Here is a 26,128-nt window from a genome sequence, read left to right on the forward strand (position 1 = left end):
GCACGGGCTTCTCATTGCAGTGGCTTCTCTTGTTGCGGAGCACAGGCTCTAGGCGCGCAGGCTTCAGTAGTTGTGGCATGTGGGCTCAGTAGTTGTGGTTCATGGGCTCTAGAGCACAGGCTCAGTAGTTGCGGCGCACAGGCTTAGTTGCTCTGTGGCATGTGGGATCTTCCTGGACCAGGGCTCAAACCCGTGTCCCCTGCATTGGCAGGCAGATTCTTTTTTTTTGTTTGTTTGTTTGTTTTGTTTTGTTTTTTATTTATGGCTGTGTTGGGTCTTTGTTTCTGTGCGAGGGCTTTCTCTAGTTGTGGCGAGCAGGGGCCACTCTTCATCGCGGTGCGTGGGCCTCTCACTATCACGGCCTCTCTTGTTGCAGAGCACAGGCTCCAGACGCGCAGGCTCAGTAGTTGTGGCTCACGGGCCTAGTTGCTCCGTGGCATGTGGGATCTTCCCAGACCAGGGCTCGAACTCGTGTCCCCTGCATTGGCAGGCAGATTCTCAACCACTGCGCCACCAGGGAAGCCCGGCAGGCAGATTCTTAACCATGGCACCACCAGGGAAGTCCCTGTCCTGATCCATTTTAAGAGATCTGTTTCTTTTCTTTGGGAACTTTCAGGATCTTCTCTTTGTCTTCAGTGTTCTGACATTTCATATTGGTGTGGATCCTTTTTTATCCATTATGCTGAGCAGTGGGTAGGCCCTTTCAATCTGAAAACAAACACTTGTCCTTCAGTTCTGGGAAGTTTTCTGTAATTATTCCTTTGACGATTTCCTTCCCTCTGTTTTTTTTCTGTTGTCTCTTTTTTGGGAACTCTTATTATTCAGATATTAGACTTTCTGGGCTGGTTCTCTGATTTTCTGAACTTTTCTCTTCCAGCTCTTCTAGTGAGAATTTTATTTGTGTGCTTATATTTTGATTTCTCAAGAGCTCTATTTTATTTTCTGCTTGTTACTTTTTTATGGCATTCTGTTCTTGTTTCACGTATACAGTATTTTCTCTTACTTACTTGAGAAAATTGATAGGTTTTGGAAGTTTTCTTCTCCCTGCACTTTCTCTATTTTTACTTGTTTGTTTTGTCTCTATCATTCATGTCAGAGTGCCTGCTCATGTTTAAGAGTGAGGGACTTAAAAAAGAGTGAAGGACTAAAAAGACATCTTGTACCTATGGGCATGTGGTTGGGGCTTCTCAACTGAGAACTTGATGTGAGGGTTATCTGGCTGGGAAATTTGTAGGGGGAATCTCTGATGTGGGATTCCATAGATCTTTCCTCTTGGGCTGAACACATTTTCCTGTGGAGGTTTTTCTCAGCATCTAGCCTTTAGGGTAAAGGCCGGCAGCCAGTCTTCTGGAGAAATAGGTCTGGGGTCTCAGTATTCCATGTGCATATTGCTTTAATTCCTTTGATTTCTGTAAAATACCTCTGCCCTTGACTGTGCCTGGTTTTCCGCATAGCAGAAACCCTCTGTTTTGTTCCCTCTGGAAAAAAACAAAAACAAAAACCCTTTATTTTTTCTGGGATTGGGGAGAGGCAGTCTTCCACTAGCATGAAGTGGGGGAGGAGATTTAGGGATCTGACTGTTTGTTAACCAGCTTGTAACCAGCCCTCACTTTTGCTCCCTTCCCTTCTCATTCACTTCCGGAGGTACTTGATGCCACCAATCCTGAGCCCTTTGAGGTTTCCACAGATACTTCAGATTCATTTTCACCATTCCCCAAGGTCAGCTTGCTTCTTGGCTCTCTTGCATATGCCAAGTCAGTACCATTGATGCCTCTTGCTCTCCACCTTCCAAATGTTGTTACTGTGATCTCCTTTTCTCGTGTCCCCATCTTTGTGGGTTTACATCTTTTCAAAATGATCTTTAACGCCTTAAAAAAAATTCCTTTAATTGAAGTTTTAGTAGAATTTCAGGAGGGAACCAAATTAGATTTGTCTATTCTATTCACTGTCTTTAATGGAAGACTTTATAACTGTTATTACTACTTTTGAATAGGTAATACATGCACAAGTTACAAATTTCTAAAGGTATAAAGGAGTAAGCAGTAAGAAATCAATCCCCTTCCCATCCCTGTCCTAAAGTTTCTATTTTCAATTTCTTGCACGAAAACAACCTTTCGAGGGCAGGGTATCTACCTATTAAGGTAAATCATTAATCCTTACAGTAAGAGGACCCTGCTTAGAAAATGTTTGTCAAAAAGATCTCTGCCCTTTTGGGGTGTCTCTTCACTGCAGGGCAGCACGATGTGGTGACCAGGAACACGGATAGTCATTTCCCTTTGAAAGTTTCCTGTTCTCTTAGGGTTCTAAATCATTTCACTGTGTGTTAATATCAGATGTTTCTCACAGAAGTAGGGTAGGGTTCCTTCATACTCTAACCATTTTTCAAAGGAGGAAAGTGAGACTCAGAGAAGTGACTGTCCAAAGTCACCAGAAAGTAGGTTGGGGAACCTAGATTCGAAAAGGTGGTATTAGAAGTCAGCACTGTGCAAAGCATACCAGCTGCGAGGGAGGACTGGCAGGTCTAGTTTCTCAACGCGGTTCTCAGTGCACCTGCTTTGCAATCAACTGAGGAGTTTCTTAAAAATTCAGACTTCTGGGCCCCACCCCACACTTACTGAAGAGGAATCTCTTAGGCTGGAATTCAGAAATTTGCATTTTTAAGAAGTTTTCCCAGTGATCTTAGGCACAATAAAGTTTAAGAATTGGTGGGCAGAAAAAATGCTCTGGGCATCCAGAGCAGGGAGCAAACAGATTTAAGCAAACAGATGGAGAAGGCAACATATGAGTTTGTTGGTGAAGGCAGGGTGGGATTTAGACACATGGAGAAGGTGGGGAGGAGGGGGCCATAGCAGGCCTGTCTGACGGAGAATTCACACTTGGGCTTTCACTGTCCCTCTCTGTTGTTGCCATCATCATCGCCCCCCTTGTCATCCTTTCCATCTTCCTCTGTAGCCTCCTCCCCAAACCTCAACAGTCTTTATGGGCTGAGCTCAGTAGAGCCTTCTGCTCTGGGAATAGGGAGATAGAGCCTACACAGAGGTGGTTTGGCATATCCAGGACATGCACAGAGTTGACAAGTAGAGGGCACCCAGTCACAGGCAGACAGGAAGGGGCAAAGATGAATATAAAGAAAAGGACACAAAATTACAGGCAGACAGGGAAGGACAGCTGCAGAATCACGGGCAGACATATGTGAGCTGGAAAAGGACACACAGAAACATGGATGGATATAAGAGGCACTCACAGAGACAGATTAACAAGGTCACACACAAAGTCACATGAATACCAGGCACGGACACACAGATACAAAGGACATATGCATAGAGATGGACTCAGGTGATGCCTCAGATCTGTGAAGGGGGCTCAGATGTACCTGGCCCCCTTAAACCACTGGGCTGAGGGGAAGGGATTAACCTCAAGTGCCAGGCTCTGCCTTCCAGGGCCCTGCCCATCTTTCTGTCTCACTGCAAAGAGCAGTCAGGACCCAGGTTGGAAGGGCTAGGTGTGCTCCTGGATATGCACCTTGGTCAAGGTGAGGGAGATCACTTACTCCCTCTTATGTCACATTTATTTCAGCTCTCAGATTTTTTTTTAATTAATTAATTTATTTTATTTATTTTTGGCTGCATTGGGTCTTCGTTGCTGTGCGCAGGCTTTCTCTAGTTGCGGCAAGTGGGCGCTACTCTTCGTTGCGGTGCACGGGCTTCTCATTGCAGTGGCTTCTCGTTGCAGAGCACAGGCTCTAGGCACGCGGGCTTCAGTAGTTGTACCGCGCGGGCTCAGTAGTTGTGGCTCCCGGGCTCAGTAGTTGTGGCTCCCGGGCTCTAGAGAGCAGGCTCAGTAGTTGTGGCGCATGGGCTTAGTTGCTCTGCGGCATGTGGGATCTTCCCGGACCAGAGCTCGAACCCGTGTCCCCTGCATTGGCAGGCGGATTCTTAACCACTGCACCACCAGGGAAGCCCCTCAGATGTTTTCAATTAGGCCTGAAGTCTTGCTTCTTTCTGGCTCGCAGCCCAATTCCGTACAGGTGTCTCGGGCCCTGGCTCTTCTTGGGGTGTTTTATTCCAACTCGGGGTTTCAGTGGCCTCGGAAGTTTCATCAGTTCATTTACAGACCTCTTTCCCTTTAAGCTATTTTCCCTCAATCCGTCACCTTCCCAGACTCCCTCTCATTCCCGACCTCACTTGCAGTTTCTAAGAGCACTACGTCTCCCATAAATCTTAGCGCCCAAGCAGCTGTTTTAGGGAACTTCAAGTACCGAAATGCTCTCCTATCCGTCTCCGTGACTACCGCGGTGACTGATGGGGCTTGTAGTTACCTAGGAATTGTCAGGAGACCAAAAAAACTACTCATCCCAGGAGCCCTCGTGTCAGAGGCGGGTTTACCTCCTGTCTTTCTCCGCACCCCTTAATCCTTCCTCGGACTCCAACTCCCACCGTGCCTTGCGCTGAGCTCCCTGCGGCGGAGAATGGTGCTGTGGCCAAAGTGTTTTCTGGGAGTTGTAGTTCGTATATTGGTGAGACGAGGAGGAGGTGGAGTGACTCGGCGGCCATTAGCTGTGTGTAGTTGCCCGGGACTAGGAGCTTAAGTGGAGAGGGAAGGCTTATTCGGTGGAAATCAACTGTGGGCATGGGCCTCTACCGGGGCTACCCCTAGAGTACGGAGAAGGCGGGCTTTTTGGTTCCCCGCTCCGCTGACTGGCGGGGCCCACTAGGCCTCCGGACATCCCCGGTGTCAAGTAGGCCTCGTCTGCCGGCAAGGGCGCCCCAAAGGCGGGAGGCGCCATGTCGCTGGTTGCTTACGCCAGCAGCGATGAGAGTGAGCCGGATGAGGCTGAGCCGGAGCCGGAGGAGGAGGAGGAGGCGGCGGCCCCTACACCTGGGCCCACTTTAGGGGGCTTGTTCGCTTCTCTTCCCGCGCCCAAGGGTCCGGCCTTGCTGCCTCCGTCCCCCCAGATGCTGGCCCCAGCCTTTCCCCCGCCGTTGTTGCTGCCCACACCCACCGGAGACCCCCGGCTCCAGCCTCCTCCCTCCTTGCCCTTCGGTCTGGGAGGCTTCCCCCCACCTCCAGGCGTGAGCCCGGCTGAAGCGGCGGGAATTGGGGAGGGGCTGGGATTGGGGCTGCCCTCGCCCAGAGGCCCTGGCCTCAGTCTGCCCCCCCCTATCGGCGGGGCCGGGCCCCCCCTGGGGCTTCCCAAGCCAAAGAAGAGGACAGAGCCGGTGAAGATTGCGGCGCCAGAGCTGCATAAGGGGGATGTGAGTATCTGAGGAGGGCACCCCCAAACTGTCCGTTGGGTTTGGGCATGGGCTCAGCTGTAGGAGGGACTTGTGGAGATTCCGAGACTCCCTCCTGTAAGTGCATCCGTTGATTCCGGACCGCTGGATTCCTGGTACAGTGCGATTAATTGAGCTGAAGTTTGTCAGCTTTGGGGAGTTAGGGTATTTGTCCATGCGGGTGTCTTCAAGCTGGATTCGCCTGCAGAAGGGCCATATACCATCACCTGGCACTGACAGGCCCAGGCCTAGGGACACTTGGTTCCACTCCGCTTTGTTGCATCTTCACCGCAGGCCAGTTTTTGGTTTTTTTTCCTCTCTCTCTCTTATACTGAGAACAGCATAAAATCTGGTACCTGAGGTAACGGGAGACAGGATTCCTGAGCCCTTGCTGAACATTCAGGACTAACCTTTTCCTTTGCCTCTGAACTTAAAAGCATCAGGGTTTGGAACGAAAAGGATAGGAATCCTGGATTCTGTTTTTGAGGGGAGTTAGGGAAGGAATTGAGTATTTGTTGAGTACAGATCATTTGCCAGGCACTGGCCCTTTCCTTCAATTGTTACAGAACTCTGGGAGATAACGTTCTAATTTTTACAGATAAGAAACAGGTGTCCAGCACGCAAGATCTTACCTGGCAAAGGGCAGAGTGAAGATTAAGGGTTTATCTGAACTCCAGGCCTGTGCCTCAGTTTCACGGTTTAGGTATTTCTCAAGCCTAGGTGAATTAGGACATTTGGCTCCTAGAGAGGCAACCAAGCTCTTGTCGTTTTCTGAATGTTGTATCAGAAAAATTGAAGGCCTTTTCTGGAGTGAACGCTTTGGGGGGATAAAGGAGACAGCCTAGGGGCAGGTGATACTTTAGAGTTATTTGGAGTTCTTTTCCATTCTCTCTCTCCTAAAAGGTTAATTGGGTCAATCCCTGGCTCACCTTTGGTAACCCTCTGAGAGAAGCTGATTTTTGCCCTTGCTTTTCTTCAGACTTCCGACTCTGCCTGGAGGCTATTTCTCTTCTCCCCCCATATGTCCTAATGTTCTTTCCCTCACCTCTTTCAAATCTTGACTTAAAAGACACGTTCTCGGTGAGGACTTCCTAGCTGACCTATTTAAATTGCAACTTCCTGTCACACGCTCCTCCCCATCCCACTTTTATTTTTCTCCATAGCACCACCATCTAAAATACTTTACCGCCGTCTAACATACTGTATATTTTATTTGCCTTTCTCCTTTTGCTAGTATACAAGCTCCATGAAGGTAGGCTTATTGTTTATTTTATTCGCTGCTATATCCCTGGTGGTTAAAACAGTGCCTGGCACATGCTGAGTACTACTTAAATATTTTGAGTGAATGAACTCAAATGAATATGGATTCTTTATAGAAGGAGTTTCCAGAATCTCCCTCACTACCATGTTCCAAACTTTTTTCCATATCGTTTCCCCCTTCTTTCTCACCTGAGTTTGTCATTTCTAAGTTTAGGTTCCCAAAAAGCCTTGTATTGCTCCACTGAAACTTAGTTTGGTCTTGATTTAACCTGGAACAAAGGAAAGTCCCTGAGTAGGACAGAGGAAAATAGGTTTGTTGTTTGGGGTGTTTTCTTTTCACAATTTTCCCACCAACTTTTCTCGCAGCCTAATTGTGATATATGGTGGAAGATGGCACTTTGAGCCTGCCTCCCTCCACCCTCCACCCTCCACAGTGACGGCGGAAAGGCTCATTTTAAGGTCTGCAAAGGTAGCATTAGGAAAAGTTGCTGGTAGAGGCTGTGGAATCTTCCATTTAGGCTGGCTGAAGTGGCAGAAAACTCTGAGGACTTCTAACTATCCCTCCTTTGTAAGTATAATTCACTAAATTCCTGAGGTGAATCCTGACGTGGATAATTAAAATAAAGCCAAATCCTAGCCCTTAACCGGTTCAGTTTCCCATTTTTGTTCTGTTCAAGTTAGTATTTTTGTTTTCTGAACATATAGTTCCTGGGAAGCGTAGCCTAAGAGTTCCAAGATGATTAGGTGAAGGTGACCTTTACCTTTGAAATAGTTGTGGTTCTAAGGCCCTGTGGTTCCAAGCTCTGTGTCTTGTGCTTATTGGGCTCTCAGTAAACATTTGAGTGAATGAATTAGGTTTCCTTAAATAGTTTCTCTTTAGGGTTTGGTGCTGAAGTAGAAGTAATTAACTCTGAATTTTCATTCATTCATTTGTTAGTTCAGTATTGAGCTGCTTCTCTGTGCCAGGAGCTGAGAGTACAGTAGTGAACATGATAGATCCTGTCACAAAAGGAGTTTATGGTCAATGGGGGGAGACAGACAAGGAAATAGATTTTAGGTCAAGTCAGAGAAGAACCATGATAGAGCTGGTGCCATGGGAGCACTCCTTTGGGGGCACTAATCCAGTTCACAGGTTGGGGAGGCTTCCAGGAGGAGTCGATGTCTAAACTTCAGAGATAAGACAGATGAGCAGAAGGTAGCCAGAGAAAGGGGCGATGGAGAGGAGAACATCAGGCAGGGGGACAGAATGTACAAAAGCCCAGAGGTGAGAGAATGAAAATGCTTTGGGGGAACCTTTCGTAAGGCACCATGGCTGGAGCGCATGGGTGGGCGGGGCAGTGACGAGAGATGAAGCTAGAGAGAAGGAGGCTGAGGCTAGATGACAATGGGCCTTGGATACCATGCCAAGGCCTTTGTACATAATTCTAGGGTAGTGAAGAGCCCTTGAAGTCTGAGCAAGAATTCTCTGATCACAGGGTGCTGAAAGGTCTGGAGGGAGCAAGACCGGCAGAGAGAGTGTGAGAGATGATGGCGGCCTGGATAAGGGAGTAGCGGGGGATGGAGAGAGCTGGAGGCTCCAGGTCTTTTTCTGAGGTAGACGTTTTAAGACTAGGGAATTGATTGGATGTCATGGGTGAAGGAGAGGATTCAAGGCTGACCCCTTGCCTTTTGGCTCAGGCAGCTGGGAGGGTAGTGGTGCCATTTATTTACGGAATACAGAGGCTGAGCACATTGGGGATTAGATTTAATTGGTTACAAGTATCAGAAACTGCTCCCAGCTGGCTTAAATGGAAATGTGTCATAAGTATACTGAGGTACCTTGGAAAGGGCCTGGAATCAGGAATTGGAGATCTGTCGGAGACCCCCACAGCTCCTCTTTGCACATTTGATTCATTCTTCTTTGTCTGCAGACCAGTTTCCACTTCTTAACTTTTGTTGCAGGTGAAAGATGGCCACCCATACCTCCTTGGTTTTTAGTTCCTTCCTTTTAGTGATTGGCTCAGATTGACCTGCAGTCTTAGTCCCAGCTCTGGTTTTCCAGGGGAGAGAATATGATTGGTTTGGGTAAGCTCATCAATCAGCTGCAGTCAGGGGGCAGGGTAGTACCAAATTTCTCTCTCCAGGTGCACTGCAGAATCAAATTCAGTCAGCTTTTGACTTATGTGAGGGAGTTAGGAATGATCCGTAAAATGGAGAATCATCCTTTCCTTTTCCCTTCTTACTGTTCTTTTTCTGAACAGTGGTTTATTGTTGATTTTGCGGGCTTAGGGGATGCAGACTTCTAAAATTAGGATACCAAAAAAACAAAATTAGAAGAATAAGTTTGCTGTGAGAGTTTTCTGTCATGTAATGTGCATTACAACACAAATAGAAATCTTAGGGTTATCTGGATTAGTATTACCCATCCTTTTAGATTGTTTACCCAGGTAGTGGAAGATTTGAAGCTGTGAGATTGCGAGTTCACTAATTTTGCTCATTTCTGTTAACCAAGTAATATAAGAGTTGACTGCAGTGGATTTAGCTAAGATTTAGCCCTAGATAGAAAGGGAAGGAGGAGCGCACTAACATCTGTGGGGCACCTGCGTGGTGTCCGACACTGTGCTGGGCACTTCAGCGACTCTGTAAGCTAAGTGTTACCCCTAGTTTACAGGTGAGGAGATAGGAATTTAGAGAACAGAGCTAAAATCACACAGTTTGGGAATAGCAGAAGTCGTATTTGTACCCAGGTGTGTTCTGTTCCTTTCTATCATAGTGCCTACCAAAAAGACAGAAGAACCTTGAGCAACCAGAACTATGAAAGTGATACGATGAGCAGTGCAAAGGTGGGAGAGAAAATGGTGTCCTAACTGAAGGGCAGATGTAAGAACATATTTGAGACCAAAGGGTAGAAAAGTTGATGAATCTAGCTGATTGGGATAACAGCAGAGAGGAGTGTAGAAGTGATTAGAGTTTGGAGCCTGGGGGTGGGGGAGTCTGTGCTTGGGCCCTGATTTTCTTCTTGGCTCCTGGCCCTGGCAACTAGTGATTGCTTTTTTGGAGAGGGAGTCTGTCAGGACCAGAGCCTGGAAAGATAAGAGGGAGGTTGCCACGGGGAACGAGGCTCTGTTAGATTAGCAGATCCCACTGGGCCTGGCTTAATGGAAAATGCCTGTTTCCGTTCTTGCTCAGCAGTCTCTGGGTGTGTGTGTCTTGTCACTCTTGGCAGCTGGAACAGAGAGGACAGTGGTGGTCATTGAGGCTCAGGCTCTAATGAGGCCAAGAAGAAATACAATACTTTCTTCTTAAGAGACACGACCGGTTTGTGTCTCTGAAACCCGGGAACGCCTGTTCTGGCCCAGCGTACTTCTTCCAGCCCTGGGTGCTCCCGTATCTCTAGCGTCACCCTTCTTTCTGGGTCTAAGGAAACAGACCCACTCAGATCACCATTCACTGGTCTTTAGCATTCTCTGGGAATTGACTCCACAGCCTCCATTTAACATACTCCTGTGGAAAACAGTTTGGCAGGTCCTCAAAGAGTTAATTAGAATTACCATATGATCCAGCAGTTTCACTCCTAGGTGAAAAGAATTGAAAACGGACTCACACAGATACTTGTATGCCAGTGTTCACAGCAGCACTACTCACAGTAGCCAGTAGCCAAAAGGTGGCAACAGCGCAACAGCCCAACTTATCAACAGATGAGTGGATACACAAAAGTGTGGTATATACATGCAATGGAATATTATTCAGCCTTAGAAAGGAATGCGATCTGGTACATGCTACAACATGGATGGACTTTGCAGACATCATACTAAGTAAAATAAGCTAGACACAGAAGGACACCTATTGTATGATTCCATTTATATGAGGTACCTAGAGTAGGCAAATCCAGAGATAGAAAGTAGAGTAGAGGTTACTGGGGGCTGGGGAATAGGGAATTATTGTTCAATAGGTACAGAGTTTCTATTTGGGATGATGAAAAAGTTCTGGAAATAGTGGTGATGGTTATACAATATTGTGAATGTACTTACTGCCACTGAATTGTACATTTATAAATGGTTAAAATGATAAACTTTGTGTTATATATGTTTTACCATGGTAAGGGGAAAAAACCCAGTATACTCATGTACCTCTCACCATCAAGGAAGTTCTTGTGTCTTAGTTAAATACTGTATTTAGGCTAAGCCCATTGCCTCTAGCTGGTTCCTGATAGAAACTGAATTAATTTTTCTTTTAAATGCTCCAAGACAGCTGTATCCCCCCAACTCCAACCCCTGCCCTGTGACTGGAGCATATATGGCACATCTCTTAGCTTTTGGCTTATTCATCTCCTCCTTTTTCGTACTCTGAACCGAAGTTTATTTTTCTGTTTGAGGTATTTGGATAATTCCTTGCTGAGCTTTCCTTTTGCTTCCTGTTAGTTTTCATTCAGGCCCCCACATGCTCATAAGTATTCTGAGTGGCATCTAGACCTCTTTTCATAGTGAACCAGTGACTTCTGTGTTTCCAGCCTCTTTAGTTGGCTAAAGTTAGTTCAGGGGGCAAGAGGTGGTTCTCATTCTATTTCCTCACCCTCCCAATGGCCCTGGACTTCCTCTGTGGCCCTGGGTAGATTACTGAATGTCTCGGAGTCCTGTTTGTCAGCTTTAAGAGGTAAAGATTATTTTTACCCCTCCCTCAAAGATGAATAGTCATGACTTAAGAAGTGTTTAGGGGCTCAGCACATTTATTTTGAGGGTCTTAGTGTTCTGTTTTAGGGAGTCTGTCATATTTTGTGCCCATCTTGAGATGATTTATAATGGGGTTCAGTAGATGAGTACAAAATGTTCAAAGAAGGATGATTGTGAGTAGCCATAGCAGTTCTCTAAATCCAAAATTAATAAGGTGTTCCTAAAGTCTTTGTACAGTTTGTGTGTGCGTGCGCTTTTAAACTTAGGTTGACAGTGTAATGGAAACAATCTGACATTTAAGGAAAAATTGAATTTTCTTCCCACAGCTGATCTGGTCTTCAATTCTATTAGCCGTGGGACAGTTTGCCTACACTTTCAAAGTAGCCACTTTCTGTTTGTCACAGGATCTGAAAAATAAAAATATGCTTGTACAATTTTATAAATGTAATCGTCTTAAACTTGATAAAATTTTATTTTCAGATTGTTTCCATTGGACATATTGCCTTAGATGTTAAAGTTTAAACGTGCCTGGGGACTTCATGAAAACCTTGTATACCCCATAGTGAGGTGGCTCTGTGTGGTCTGCTGGAAAGGAGAAAAGTCTTCACGGTCAAAAGACAAGGGAAATGGTCAGTAGCCCCTGAGGCAGTGGAAGTTTGGAACAGAGAGAAAAGGTCAAAAATGCTTGGGTGTTTGGGGCTTAAGGCTTATTCTTCGGTTGCGTTTGACATCTTGGCAGACCAGAGAGAATAGTAATCCTTGAACTCTGTTAAGAATTTTAGTTTATATACATTTTCATGGATAGTGGCTCATGCAGTCTTTAGAACAGTGTTGTGACATGGATTAAATATTATTGCTAACTGAGGCTTGGGGGGTTAAATGGCTCTTTGGGGATCCTCCCAGCCAGTGAGTGGCAAAGCTGAGACTGAAACCTGTATTTCTGATGTTGTGCCTTGTGCTCTCGGCTGTATCCTGTGGGATCTAGTGGGATCTGATCAGTGTGGATCTCAGGTCTGGACACGCACACAGCTCAGCTGCAAAAGCATGGGAGCCTAAACTGATTCAGGTCCTGGTTCTGCCGTGTACTAGCAATTATTTAACCTCTCTGAGCCTTATTTTCCTTACCTGTAAAGTTGAGATAATAATGCCTACCTTGAAATTTTATTCAGGATTGAATTAAAAACTTGTGAATAAATTGCCTGACACATAGTAGCTACTCAGCAAATGACTGTCCTGTCCTTTACTGCCCTTTCCCTTACCTCCATATTTAAGTACTAAGACAGATTTCTCTTTTTTTAAAAATATATATATTTATTTATTTTGTTTATTTATCTTTGGCTGTGTTGGGTCTTCATTGCTGCACACGGGCTTTTCTCTAGTTGCGACGAGTGGGGGCTTCTCTTTGTTGCGGTACATGGGCTTCTCATTGAGCTGGCTTCTCTTTGTTGGGGAGCACGGGCTCTAGGCGCGTGAGCTTCAGTAGTTGTGGCACACGGGCTCAGTAGTTGTGGCTTGTGGGCTGTAGAGCGCAGGCTCAGTTGTTGTGGTGCATGGGTTTAGTTGCTCTGAGGCATGTGGGATCTTCCCGGACCAGGGCTCAAACCTGTGTCCCTTGCATTGGCAGGCAGATTCTTAACCACTGTGCCACCAGGGAAGTCCAAGACAGATTTCTCTTAACAGGTTTTTTTTAATACTACGATTGGCAGCAGTTAGTAATTAAAATCATTGTGCACTGACTACTGTGAGGTAATATTGAACCGTAAGATAGGGCCTTGGCTGTCAGGAGTAAAGGGAAGAATACGCACGTGAAAAATGTAACATTTTTACAGAGCAAGCACAAATGAATCGTTGTTAGCATGATGCCACCCCAGACAAATGAATAACTTAGGGACACAGAGTGAAAAAGAGCAAGGTGAGCTTCTTCAGGAAGACTTTAGGAGTTTCGAGTCAGGAAGTACAGAGTGCAGACTGACAGGAGAGTGAGAGGTGTCAGCGATTCAGGTAGGCGAGAGGGAGTAATAAGGTGGGGGCCTTACGTGAAAGAAAGCACAAATGGAGGATCAGCCAATTCTTTGAGGTGATGTTGGAACCACACTTGATGCCCTTATCTTTTTACTGCTTTTATTACAGTTATTTGGGTACTTGTCATTCTTCTTAACTGGACTGTAAGTTTCTTGAGGGCAGGGACTTTTTTCATGTCATGGCACACAAGAAAATCTTTGAAGCACAGTGGGGCAAGTGGTACAGGCTGTGCCTCTGGAAACCAGTGGGCCAGGACCCTACCTGCTCCAAGCCCTGCCTGATGCCCTGTGGGCTGAGTGGATCAATATCATCATAGTACCTATAACCCAGCCATAGGACACCAGTTGGGAAGCTCTGTCTGCAGTACCTGGCACAGTGTCTTGCATACAGTAGGTTCTGAGTAATAATGATCAAAAAGTCCTTGTAGCACACAAATCCAAAAAGGAACCTGTGGACTTCACTGGCGGTCCAGTGGTTAAGACTCTGCGCTTCCACTGCAGAGGGCGTAGGTTCGATCCCTGGTGGGGGAACTAAGATTCCGCATGCCGTGTGGTGTGGCCAAAAAAATAAATAAATAAAAATAAAATAGAAAAAAACGAAAAGATCCCGAAAGGAACTTGTGAGATATGAGGGTCAGTTGAGAAAGACAGGCAGAGGATTTGAGTTCTTTAGAATCTTGGAGATGAATAGGATCTTAGATTCTTGCCTAATCACCTTTATTTACAGATGCCCCAAACCAAGGTGCTAAGAACAAATGGAAAACTTCTAAGGTTCTCAGTTTGGATATTAATTTTTTAAAATAAAATGTGAAAGCTTGCTCTTCATATGCCTTGCATCTTTCTGATAGTTGGAGATGCTGAGGAACTGGTATTGAGCTAAAAGTTTAGACGTTTTTAGTGTGAGAGCTTGTATTAGAAACAATCCTGGTGAGTCAGAGGGGTAACACAGATGAGCTCCCTTCTTGCTCCAAATTCTCACAGTCATCATTTGCTTGCCTTCTTCCTGGACACAAACAACTCTGTCTGGCAGACAATAGATCATACTTGGAGAGGGAATGGATTTCTCCAATGGCTTTGACCTTTAATACCTCATAGAAGAGTAGTTAACATACCACTTAATCCCACCGGAGTTCCCCAGCCCTGTGGTTATGTAGTCTATGTAAGTGGTTTTAGAAGTGAAACTGAGATTGGGTGAGACTGTGGGCCAAATCCCATTCATCTTCTAGTGGACAGATTTATAGGAAGAAGAATGGGTGTAGCTTTTTCTTTCCACCAAAGGCTGAATGGGAGGAAGTAGTCTTAATTTAAAGGACTGGAAATTGATGCTGAGAAGGCTGTGCAACAGGTCTGGGGGTATGGGGATGAGTGACCAGGGGCGGTCAACGCATACCTTGTTCTCTGAAGCTGTTCGAGAGCAGGAAGGAAGCTCTGCTTGTTTGGCTGGTTCTGGGGGGTGCACCTCTCATACAGAGGAGGGGCTCGGACAAGATGATGGCCCCTGTTGTCCAGTCCTTTATTTGTGCTTCATTTAATGTGAGTGCTTCTCCACTGTCCTTAAACAGTGAGACCTCACTCCGTTTCTTTTTCTCTCAGTCAGATTCCGAGGAAGATGAACCCACAAAGAAGAAAACTGTCCTTCAGGTAAGCTTTGTGACGTAATAGAAGCCATTTCTTCTCTTCCCATATTGCTTCCTGAAAGACGGGAAATTTCCAGGTCAGGCTTAGAGCAAATGCAAGTATTGGACAACTGCCTGTTTGGGTGTAGTTTTGTTTTCCTGATAACATCAGACCTCGTGCTTCTCTACCCTCTCCTCGCTGTTCCCTGGCTTTAGCGCACTGGCGTCTCTCCTAGAGGACAGGCGTGGTAGGGAGATGAATTGGAACTCAATTTGATTCATTACATTTCAGGTAAAAGGATTATTTAGGAATGGTAGAATAAACGGATTGGTCAAAATGTTGTTATGGAGCATCTGAACTTTAAAATTATCCATCTTCTCCCTGCCTCATTTTTAACCTGGAAAAGAAACACTTAAATAGCACTTACCAGGCACTAAGTGCTATACCAGTGTTTAACTGATTTAATCCTCCTAATAGTGCCTAAGTCATAGCGTTATTATCATCCCTATGTTACATACAAGGAAAACGAGAGCTTAAGGAACTTGCCCAAGGTCAGACAACTAGTGGGGACAGAGCTGGGGTTCAGACTGAGGCAGTCTGACTGTAGAGTCCAGGCTCTTATCTGCTGCATTTGGCTGCTGCTCTGTCATCAAGACCAGAAGTCCTTAACCAGACAGTGTCGGGAGATGATCTCGCTGCTGTTGCCTGTTTCCCCTTGTCCCCGTGCCTTTATTCTGGCTCCCAGAAGTTTCTTCCTGCTCAGCTCCACACTCGGTGATTTATACACTCTCTGACCTCATGTTGATTATATGCCTCAGGAAGAGCAAAAGCAGTTCTGCCTTGAGACTTCCCTGGTGGCAGAGTGGTTAAGAATCCGCCTGCCAATGCAGAGGACATGGGTTCGAGCCCTGGTCCGGGAAGATCCCACATGCCGCGGAGCAACTAAGCCCGTGCCCCACAACTACTGAGCCTGCACTCTAGGGCCTGCGAGCCACAGCTACTGGGGCCTGCGAGCCACAGCTACTGAGGCCTGTGCGCCTAGAGCCTGTGCTCCGCAACAAGAGAAGCCGCCGCAATGAGAAACCTGTGCACCACAACGAAGAGTAGCCCCCGTTTGTTGCAACTAGAGAAAGCCGGCGTGCAGCAACGAAGACCCAACGCAGCCAAAAAAAAAAAACAAAAAAAAAACAGTCCTGCCTTTATAAGGTTGCTGTCTCATGATTTAGGTATATGATGCTGAAGTTGCTCCTTCTCCTGACTCTGTTAAGGTGTCACTTCCATGGCTGGGAGGTGTTAGAAGGACAAAGTCATGTGAAAGAAAGATAACTAGTGAGAGTGATGTTGTGTCCATATTTGTAGTGGGTGATGGAGGAGGAATCATGGAAGATACTGACTTGCTGAGACTGAATGAAGCCACTTGTTCTCTGTTATCTGAATGGCTTCCTGGAGGACGTGGACTGGCAACTAAAGAGACGAGAGGACACTGGCTCAGAAGGCACCCCAGGAGTAAACAGCAGTCTTCCAGATGGTGGGAAGAGATGAGTGCATAGAGAAACTCTGAGCTGTTAAGGCAGAGTAGGGACCCAGCACTGCAAAGGGATGTAGCCGTGATCCCAGATGTATCTGAGAAGTCAGACACTTTGAAGGTAGCCTGAGGATGTGCTCCACCTGCCACCTCAGTCTGGTTTTTATGAACCTGAGCCTCTGGGGTCTACCAGGCTGAAATGACCCAAATCTGTGAACCCAGACAGCAGGGAGAAGAGCCCATTTTCTGGATGAACAGTTCTGCCTGGCCTGCTTGACTCAAAAGTCTTATTTTACTCATTCTGGGCATTTCTTGGCTGAGAGAGCTGAAGTACATGGGTACTCCAGGACGGTGACACAATGACTTATTCCATTCTCCTTTTTCAGACTGACACCTCCCTCAGCCCTGCAGTTAGGCCAAGCTGGCCCTGTAGCACATGGAAAGCAGAATCCCAGAGATTCTTATGAATAATAGCAACTCTGGTTGGGCTGAGGAACACTGGATAGGCTGAGCCAATTAGCTTACAAATTGATAAATTAAATGCATGACTCTGGCATAAACAAGCTGAATATACCCCGTCTGTAGGGCTTTTCTTGGGTGGGGGAGGGAACTTTTGGCGGTATGTATGAATGTCTTTTTTGGACATAGGCTTGCTCTTGACTTTGAGTAGCAATCCAGAGGAAGCAGGGAGTACCCATGTTAAGAGGAACCTTTAGGACATAGGGAGAGGTTCAGTGATCAGCTGGAGAGAGCCCTGGGCTTTTTGGGAAGAAGGATGATGTATTTGCCAAATGTATTATCACATTTGCAAAAAAATCAGAGTCAGGGAAGGCTTTGTGGCAGAGGGAAGAGGAGCTGGGTTGAGATGGATGAGGAAAACAGGGATGACATCTTACCTTGGGAGAAGCGGACAGCAGAATGGCCTGAGGTAGGAGGGGTCAAGTCCAGTTTGGATGACGTTAGTGGGCTGAGGTAAGATGGAAACAGGGCTGGTAAGATTTTAGGCTAGAGCACATATCTGTAATGCTTGTTCTTAATGTCAGTAGTATGTATCATAACATCTCACTTGTCATCTTTCTTCCCTCCTCACCCAAACCTGGGCTCACCAGGGATCCAGTGAGGGGACTGGTTTGTCCGCCTTGCTTCCCCAACCTAAAAACCTGACTGTGAAAGAGACTAACAGGTTGCTCCTGCCCCACGCCTTCTCCCGGAAACCCTCGGATGGCTCCTCTGACACTAAGCCCTCCAGACAAGCTTCTAAGACCAAGCCCTCTTCTCTCGCCCCTGTTGTGGGCACCACGACCACCACTCCATCGCCCTCTGCTATCAAGGCTGCTGCCAAGAGTGCTGCCCTGCAGGTGACGAAGCAGATCACACAGGAAGAGGACGATAGTGATGAGGAAGTAGCCCCTGAGAACTTTTTCTCCCTCCCTGAGAAGGCCGAGCCGCCTGGAGTTGAGCCATACCCTTACCCCATTCCCACTGTCCCTGAAGAGTTGCCTCCAGGCACGGAACCAGAGCCGGCCTTCCAGGACGATGCAGCCAATGCCCCCTTAGAGTTCAAGATGGCAGCAGGCTCAAGTGGGGCCCCTTGGATGCCTAAGCCTGGGGATGACTACAGCTACAATCAGTTTTCCACGTATGGCGATGCCAATGCCGCTGGTGCTTACTATCAGGTGGGTAAGAGGCGTGGAGGGCAGGCCAGGGAATGTTGGAGTATGACCGTCAGGGAGAGCTTTGAGCCAGTGATAAGGCCTCTGTGGCATCACTTTGGCTGAATTAATGAATCTTCTGGTGTCTTGGTTTTCCTGTACCTGTCAGGCCTCAAAACATACTACCTTTGTGCTAAGTCTTGAAGTCTGACAGGTCGAAACACATAATTGACCCGTTTATTCTGAAAACAAAATGTCATTGTAGGAGCTGATGAAAGGTATAGGGAGAAAGTGGAAGAGGAGCAGTCTCTAGTCTTAGAGATCCCAGGTAGCTTCTGCAGATGTGGGTGAGGAGGATAAGTGAACTGTGGCATAGACTCCTAGACAGCAGTGAGTCCGAGAAGAGTTCTGGAGGTGGGGAGTGCTGAGGACTGCAAGGGAGGGGAGGGACTGCGGAGGACAGGAGGGAATCTGGAGAGTCGAATGCAAAGGGGAATTAGAATGGTGAGAGGCCTCGACTGAGTCACAGGAAGTTGAAGGGACTGAGTCAAGTCCCTGGAAAGAAGATGCTGGAGGACCGTAGTTTGGGCAGAGTTAGAGAATGGGGTTTGAGGGTGGTTTGGAGTTTGAATCTCAAACTATGTGAGTCTATTACTTAACTGCCTCTCTGAGTCTCAGATTTCTCAGCTCTCGAATGGGAAGAATACTAGCAACTTCAGGGTTGCTAGGTAGAATTACATTGGTTTAGCGTGGTGCCTGGAACATAGCAAATGCTCAGTAAATGATTATGATAACTTTTTATTCACATGTTATTTGGAAGAGCTGTTTAACTTGTTCTCTGTGGCCTCAGGGAGTGAGAATATATGAGGCCAGGTTGTAAATAGGTTTAAGAAAGACTTTTCCAGTGGTCAGAGCTTCCTGAGATGGAGAGTGCTCCAGGAGTTCGGGGACTCGCAGCAGTGGTGGAGGTGGGACAGAGGCCTCTGGCTGGCCCTGTGGCTGGGCAGCTGTAGGAAGTTTTCCTGCCAGCATGCGATGGTTTCAAGACTTCTGTCTTCTTCAGCCAGTGTGATTCTCTGAATGGTCAGTGTTAATCTTATCTACAGTCTAGGTAGTGGGCTTTGAAGGGACTCTGTTCTGATCAAAGACTTTGAGGCACAGTAGAGGTCAGGAGTGGGAATCACTCTTGGGAAGCAGCCAAGGGAGCAGGGTGTAAATTGAAGCCAGAGAGAACGTCTTTATTTCTTATCTCTCTTCCCTAAAAAATATCCATCTGTCTGGATGGTGCAGATGAGAAGAAACTCTGGTTCTTGAGTTATAGGGTAGGTCCTTAGGATCTGTGCTTTTACTGGTCCATTTGAGGGTCTGTAGTGTGGGTGTGGGTGTCACCACTGCCTCTTTGATGAGGGTTTTCTTTGTCCCCTCTCCACTGTGCCCTCAGTTGGTGTGTTTTTTTCCCTCCTTGACTGCAGGATTATTACAGTGGTGGCTACTATCCCGCACAGGACCCGACTCTGGTCCCCCCACAGGAAATTGCCCCAGATGCCTCCTTCATCGATGACGAAGCAGTAAGTTAACAAAGCACAAGTGACCATCTTTGACCCCTGGGCACCAGGTTTCAAAGCTGAAGCTAAAGGAAATTCTTTCTTTTTTTTTTTTTTTTTTTTTTTAAACTACATTCATTTAGGATTAGGTTTGGCAACATATAATTGAGAAACTTCAAGTAATACTGGCTTATGTAAGGGAAGTTAACTTTTTTCTTCATAAAAGAAGGCTAGAGGTAGGTAGGCGAAGGCTGGTATGGCAGCTCCACAAAGTTGTCAGGGATCCAGTCCCCTTCTCATCATTACTTTGCCCATCCCTAGGTTGTGGCCTTTATTCTTATGGTTAGTGATAAGAATAAGAATGTAGCTAAGTCCACTGCCATCATTACTGCATACCAGGCAGCAGAGTGGAGAAAGAAAGTCACCTCCCCTTTTAGGAGACTTCCTGAAAGTTCCTAAGAACACTTCCCCTTCTGTCTTACTGACTAGAACCTGGTCACATGGCCATATCTATTTGCAAGGAAATGTAGTCTTTTTGTTGGGTGGTAATATGCCTAGCCAAAATGTTGGGTTCATTCACACTAACGGAGACAGGGAGAGTGGATTTGGGGAGGGAACAGCAGCCACAGTAAATAACCCTGTGTTTCACATCACTGTGTTCCCTGCTGCTGAGCTTTTCCCCAGCTCAGCACAAGGGAAGATGAAAACCCCATGTCTTGCGGCCATCTGGTCATGTTCAGGAGATAAAGTATTCCATCTGTAGCGAGGTCACAGCCTATTAGGAATGGGTTGGAGAAATAGGGGATTCTACCGCTTTGCATGCAAGTTCTTATAAAAATAATTTTCTTCTCACCTTTTCACAGAAAGATGTGCATCCCTTTGCAGACTTCTGCCTGTGGTTAATACTGTGTTCATCCACTTCCCTGTGTATATCCTCCTTGACAAGTTCAGTAGTTAGGCCCTTTTTGTTTTAAGCCTAGGAGGCAGCAGAGAGCTCATCCAGTGGCAAAAGTCAGCTTCTTATGGGTAGAGTGACCCCAGGAGGCCTTGCTAATGCTCAGACCACAACCTGGGTTTCATTGCAGGTTTCCGAGTGTTCTTGAATTTAATTCCCCTTTGCTCACACTCCTTCTAGGCACATCTCCTGGTGACTTGTGGTGTGATTTTTTTTTTTTTTTTTTGAGGAGGAAAGAGTAGCAGTCTCCTAGAAAATTTGCCAGGTCTTTTTTTGAGGCTTCCTTTCTCCCCATCTCTACGTTCTCCTTCTCTAATGTCTGGTCTGGTGTGCGGTCTGCTGATTTGGTGATACTGAACCAATGAGAAGGAACAGACATGTTAAAAGAACCAATTTTTAGAAGAGAAATCCTAAAATTTTTTTTTTTTGTACCCTTAATTTGAAAATAGTGTGCAGTCCTTTTAGGCAGATACAATTTATAAATAATTTGAATACAAATTCATATCAGTGATTCTCTGCACTCACTTATGTTTGGGAATACATTTTGCCCTTCCTTTCCCTGAGGCCAGGAGAACTTCTGAGAAGTAGCCTTTCACCTGGCTTTAAGGCCACTTGGTAGGTGGCACGGTGAAAGGACATACTGCATAGAGAGAATTAAGGGTGCAATGGAATTGGGGAGGCCCAAAACCATTCTATAAACTCTGGATCCTTGGTGACATCTCCTGACCCCCTACCCAGACCCCCCACTCCTGAATTTTTTTCCCCTTTTCCAGTTTAAGCGGCTGCAGGGCAAAAGGAACCGAGGGAGGGAGGAGATCAACTTTGTGGAGATCAAAGGTGATGACCAGCTCAGTGGGGCCCAGCAGTGGATGACCAAGTCATTGACAGAAGAGAAAACCATGAAGTCATTCAGCAAAGTAAGTGGGAAAGGTCTAGTGGGTGGCCAAAGCAAAGTCTGACCCCATACCCCATTGTTACTGTCCCAGCACCTTTAGCAAACACCTGTTCCCCTTGGTACTGGAGTGTACACCAAGCCTCCCAGATAGAGCTCCCGCCTTTCAGAATTTTGCAGCACTTTGCTCTCCATCTGGATGGTGGAGTCTGGTTACTGAGATTGGATGGTTGAAACAGTTTCCTAACCTGCAGTTGGGAAGATCTCTGATATGTGTGGCTCCTTCCCTGGCTGGACAGGATCCATAGCTGCTCTTCCTTCGCTCTGCAATCACATCCCTCTCTCCATCCTGTTTTTTTTTGTTTTTTTTTTTTTTAATTAATTAATTAATTTTTGGCTGAGTTGGGTCTTTGTTGCTGCATGCGGGCTTTCTCTAGCTGCGGCGAGCGGGGGGCTACTCTTCGTTGTAGTGCGCGGGCTTCTCATTGCCGTGGCTTCTCTTGTTGCAGAGCACAGGATCTAGGCACGCGGGCTTCAGTAGTTGCGGTTTGTGGGCTCTAGAGCACAGGCTCAGTACTTGTGGCGCACGGGCTTAGCCGCTCTGCGGCACGTGGGATCTTTCCAGACCAGGGCTCGAACCCGTGTCCCCTGCACTGGCAGGCGGATTCTTAACCCCTGCGCCACCAGGAAAGCCCTCTCCATCCTGTTAAGTTGGGACCTGGCACAGCACATCTGTGAGGTGTGAGCACAACACAGCCTCAGAAGCCCTGGGGTCCTAGGTGCTGAGTGTACATGTCCTTCTCTCTCCTTTCTTTCCATTATTTATTGTAGCCAGCTGTAGTCTTTTCAGATGCTTTATTCCTCACATTTCCCACACCATACTCCTACCTTCTTGCTGCTAGTTTTCTTCGGTCAGTATGATGAACATCTCTTCACCTAGTAGCTGAGTACAGCAAATGTGGACATTTATGAGCCTGCCACAGGGGGGAAAATGTGGGGAAACCCTGGATTCTAGCCGAGCACCAGCAAGGCGAAGGTCGGGCATTTTATTCCCTTCTCTGTCCATTTTCTTTGCTTTGTTCTGTGGCCACAGATGGCCATCTGAGCCCCAGCCATTTGTTTTAACTGAATGTTGGCGGCCATACAGGACAGAGCAAAGGATTGTGGTTAGATCAGCATAGATCCATCATTGTTTACTGGAAAAACCACTTAGGAGAGCATGCTCTACTAACTGTGGGTCGAGAAGCATCATCACGTAGTAATAGCTGCTGTTGTCAGTGCTCACTGTGGGCCAGGAATGGAGCTGGATGTTTTATGTTTGTCATCTTTAACTGTCATATAAAATGATATTAAATAGCATCAAGGAATTGGAGTTTGCTATTTTCCCAGGTCTAAGGTTTTTTCCCATCATCTCATTGTATTGAGCTAGATAGAAAAAAAAGGAGAGAAAGATACAGTTCCTGTCCTTGAGGGGTTTACAGTGTAGTTGAGAAAAAGAGATTTAAGGACACTTGAGTGTAAATGATTATGGTGCAAATTGATTACATAAGTGCTGAGGAGACTCCAGAGAGGAGTTTTGGGAGTTGGGTGGGGCTGATTAGGAAGCTTCTAGTCTGAGACAAGACTGGCAGAGGACAGAAAAACCGCAGAATGAAAGCCCAGACCAATATAGACTTTGACAGTAAATCATTTGCATCAAAGTTTGGTTAGGGGTTCAGTGCAGTTACGAGTGGAGGCTGGAAGACTGGAGAGAGGTGGGGTGATGGTGAAAATCTAATTCCAGGGAAGTTGTTTGTTGGCAGTTACTAGAATGAGGGAGTGGGGTTTCAAGAGGTGATTGATGGGAGAGAGCTTGGTAAGCAGCAGGTAGGAGATAGGCTAGACATCTGGCCTGACTGGGGAGAGGTGGACAGAGATGAAGAGGGCCTAAAGGGGAGATGGGCAGAGGGGGTGGTGAGGGGTCTGGAGGGCGGGAGGAAGGTCTCCTGTACCCTGGCACTTCAGCTGTTTTAGACTGACTGCAGGCAGTAAAGCTGGTATCAAGTGCCCACTGTGGGCAGAACACCATGCTTGGTGCTGGGGGCGAGGTGGGGTTACCAAAGATGTAGTAGACAGTCCTGACCCCACAGAATTTCCAGTCTAATGGGGATGTTAGCTGGCTATTATAGGCAAGTAGTCTGAGCTTGGGATTTTTGCATAATGGCTTTAATAAAAATAACTGTAAGTATACAGACATAAAAACAGCTCCAAGCTGACTTTTTCCCCCTAGGATTTGGGCTGTGTATAGTTGGTTTCTTAATGCCCAACTTTGCCTCATTGGGGCACGTGAGAAACTTCCACTTTTCTTTCAGTGGGTTAATGATTGTTTTCTTCCCTTGCAGAAGAAAGGTGAGCAGCCAACAGGCCAGCAGCGGCGGAAACACCAGATCACGTATCTGATTCATCAGGTGAGAGGGCTGAGGGCCCTGGCCTGCTAGGCAGGATCCCTATAAACCTGGGGATTTGAAGGCTGAGATCTAGGCTAAGAAGCTTCCAGCAGGCACCCTCCCCAGTTCTCCATACGGCCACTAGGTGGGGCTGTGTCCTTCAGAATTCTCCTCTGCATCAGTCTCACTTCGGATAAGACTCAAGTACAGGTGCTTGGAATAAACTCTGTAAGTGAAAATTCAGATACTCAAAGCATAAAAGTAAGAGGGGGAAAAAAAAAAAAAAGAGGAGAGTGAAATGGTTTATCATAGGGTTCTTTCAAATAGCAAGTTTATCTGATAATTTAAAAAACTTTAGGGACTTCCCTGGTTGCACAGTGGTTAAGAATCCACCTGCCAATGCAGGGGACACGGGTTCGAGCCCTGGTCTGGGAAGATCCCACATGCCGCGGAGCGACTAAGCCCGTGCGCCACAACTACTGAGCCTGCGCTCTAGAGCCCGCGAGCCACAACTACTGAGGCTGCGTGCCACAACTACTGAAGCCCACGCGCCTAGAGCCCGCACTCCACAACAAGAGAAGCCACTGAAGTGAGAAGCCCGCCCACCGCAATGAAAACCGAATGCAGCCAATAAATTTTAAAAATTAAAAAAAAAACTTTAAAGAAAAATTGGTTCACCAACTTTTAGCAAAACATCCACCTCATGAGGAAGTTGGTTTTATTTATGTTCTCCATTTCTATGGCAGGAAACATCAGTGCAAATAATTCAAAATTACAGATAATCCAGAATATCTTCTGGAATTAGAATATGTCTCGGTATTTATTTGATAGGACCTGGCAGCTTTCAAATAATTCACTGAATCACTAAATATCTTTTCGAGACCTACTGTACTAAATGCTGTCAAGGGTACAGACCAGGAATAAGACTCTTTCCTGGCCATTTCCCTGGGGAGTGTATATGCTGGTTGGTGATTTCAGTGGCAAAACTTGCTTTCGTTGTTCTTATCATATTTTCACATTCCTTTTCAGGGACTCCTTTGTACCCTTACCCTGTCTTGTTGTTTGTAGGGAAAGAATTTGAGGGTAGGGTCTTTCAAAAGTTTTTTAAATTTATTTTTATTTTTTAATTAATTATTTTTTTTTGCTCGCTGCTCCCCTGTAGGGTCTTTTTTTAAACCCAAACCCTTAGCACCCCACCCCATTCCAGGGGAAATGAGCAGGTATCAGCTAGCTTGTGGGAGTGGGGTTGAGGAGTCCCTTTTCTAGGGTGGCGCTTGTACCTTCCCAGAATGCAATGTAGAGCCAGGAGTTGTCGTGGTCAGAAGGAGAAAGCATTAATTCTAGTTCCTTCCAGTCAATTTTTCACAGCTTCAATTTATACTTTAAAGTGGTGTGAATTTCTAGGGTACCATATACACTGTATTCAACACAGCAGCAAACTGTGGCTCCAGACTTGGTTGGTGTCCTGTTTTGACCTGTCCAAGTCTTCGAGGCTGTCCTCTCCCACTTGGCTAGTTAGGTATCCAAGGTAGCCAGTTGTCTTTCTTTCAGATGCCAAATTCAATTTCTCATTTGTCCATTTCCTACTTGAGCATCTCTGTTTTAATTCTAGCTGATGAAGGACCAGGATTCTTGAGTCTTTATTCTGCTTAAACCCTATTAGCTCCCCAAAGAGATGGTTTTTCTTTGCTTTCTCAGGGTCTTCCCCTTTTGCTTGAATAAGGGAAAATTAAATCTTTCAGGGGATTTGCTTTTTCCACATAATTGTTTTGATGGGAGAAAGACTTTCAAGTGGGAAGTGCACAGAGGCAAGAGAAAAATATTTCTCAGAACCTTTGTGTGACTCTCCCCTGCCCCCTCTTCCTTGCATAGGCTAAGGAGCGGGAGCTGGAACTGAAGAACACCTGGTCGGAGAACAAGCTCAGCCGCCGGCAGACCCAAGCCAAATATGGATTCTAGGGCTCTGGACCTGACTGCCCCCTGGATCTCCTGCTGCCCAGCTGGCCGGGCCCCCAGCTTCATCTCTGGGACCCCAGCTGTTCCAAGCCCAGGATCTCCTTCCCTGAGGACCCAGCCCTCGCCTCTGCGAGAATGAACATATTTGATAGATTTTTCTTAACAAAAGTTAGAAAATTCAGCTCCTTTCTGTCTTGGAGCTAGCAAAGACTCAAGTGATGCCTCAGAAGGGGCTCTGAGTTCTTGGATGGGAGTTTTGCTCCCTGTTGGGTGTGATGAAATGTTGAACCCCTCCATCTTTTTTTTTTTTTTTTTAAACCAGGGATGTCTGTTGAAATAAAACATTCAGTCTGACAGA

At 46.3% G+C, this 26,128-nt stretch overlaps 1 protein-coding gene across 1 annotated transcript; it reads left to right on the plus strand.

The window, feature by feature from the left end:
- Window positions 1–4,503: 4,503 nt before the first annotated feature.
- On the plus strand, window positions 4,504–26,128 carry PRCC (proline rich mitotic checkpoint control factor). The gene is made up of 7 exons (XM_036866246.1): window positions 4,504–5,255; window positions 14,797–14,844; window positions 17,455–18,021; window positions 19,470–19,565; window positions 21,270–21,413; window positions 23,770–23,835; window positions 25,687–26,128. Exons 1-7 carry the CDS (start codon window positions 4,785–4,787, stop codon window positions 25,771–25,773), a joined length of 1,479 nt encoding a protein of 492 aa, XP_036722141.1. The 5' UTR covers window positions 4,504–4,784; the 3' UTR covers window positions 25,774–26,128.

Source organism: Balaenoptera musculus, chromosome 1 (assembly GCF_009873245.2).
Source record: "Balaenoptera musculus isolate JJ_BM4_2016_0621 chromosome 1, mBalMus1.pri.v3, whole genome shotgun sequence".
Taxonomy (NCBI): domain Eukaryota; kingdom Metazoa; phylum Chordata; class Mammalia; order Artiodactyla; family Balaenopteridae; genus Balaenoptera; species Balaenoptera musculus.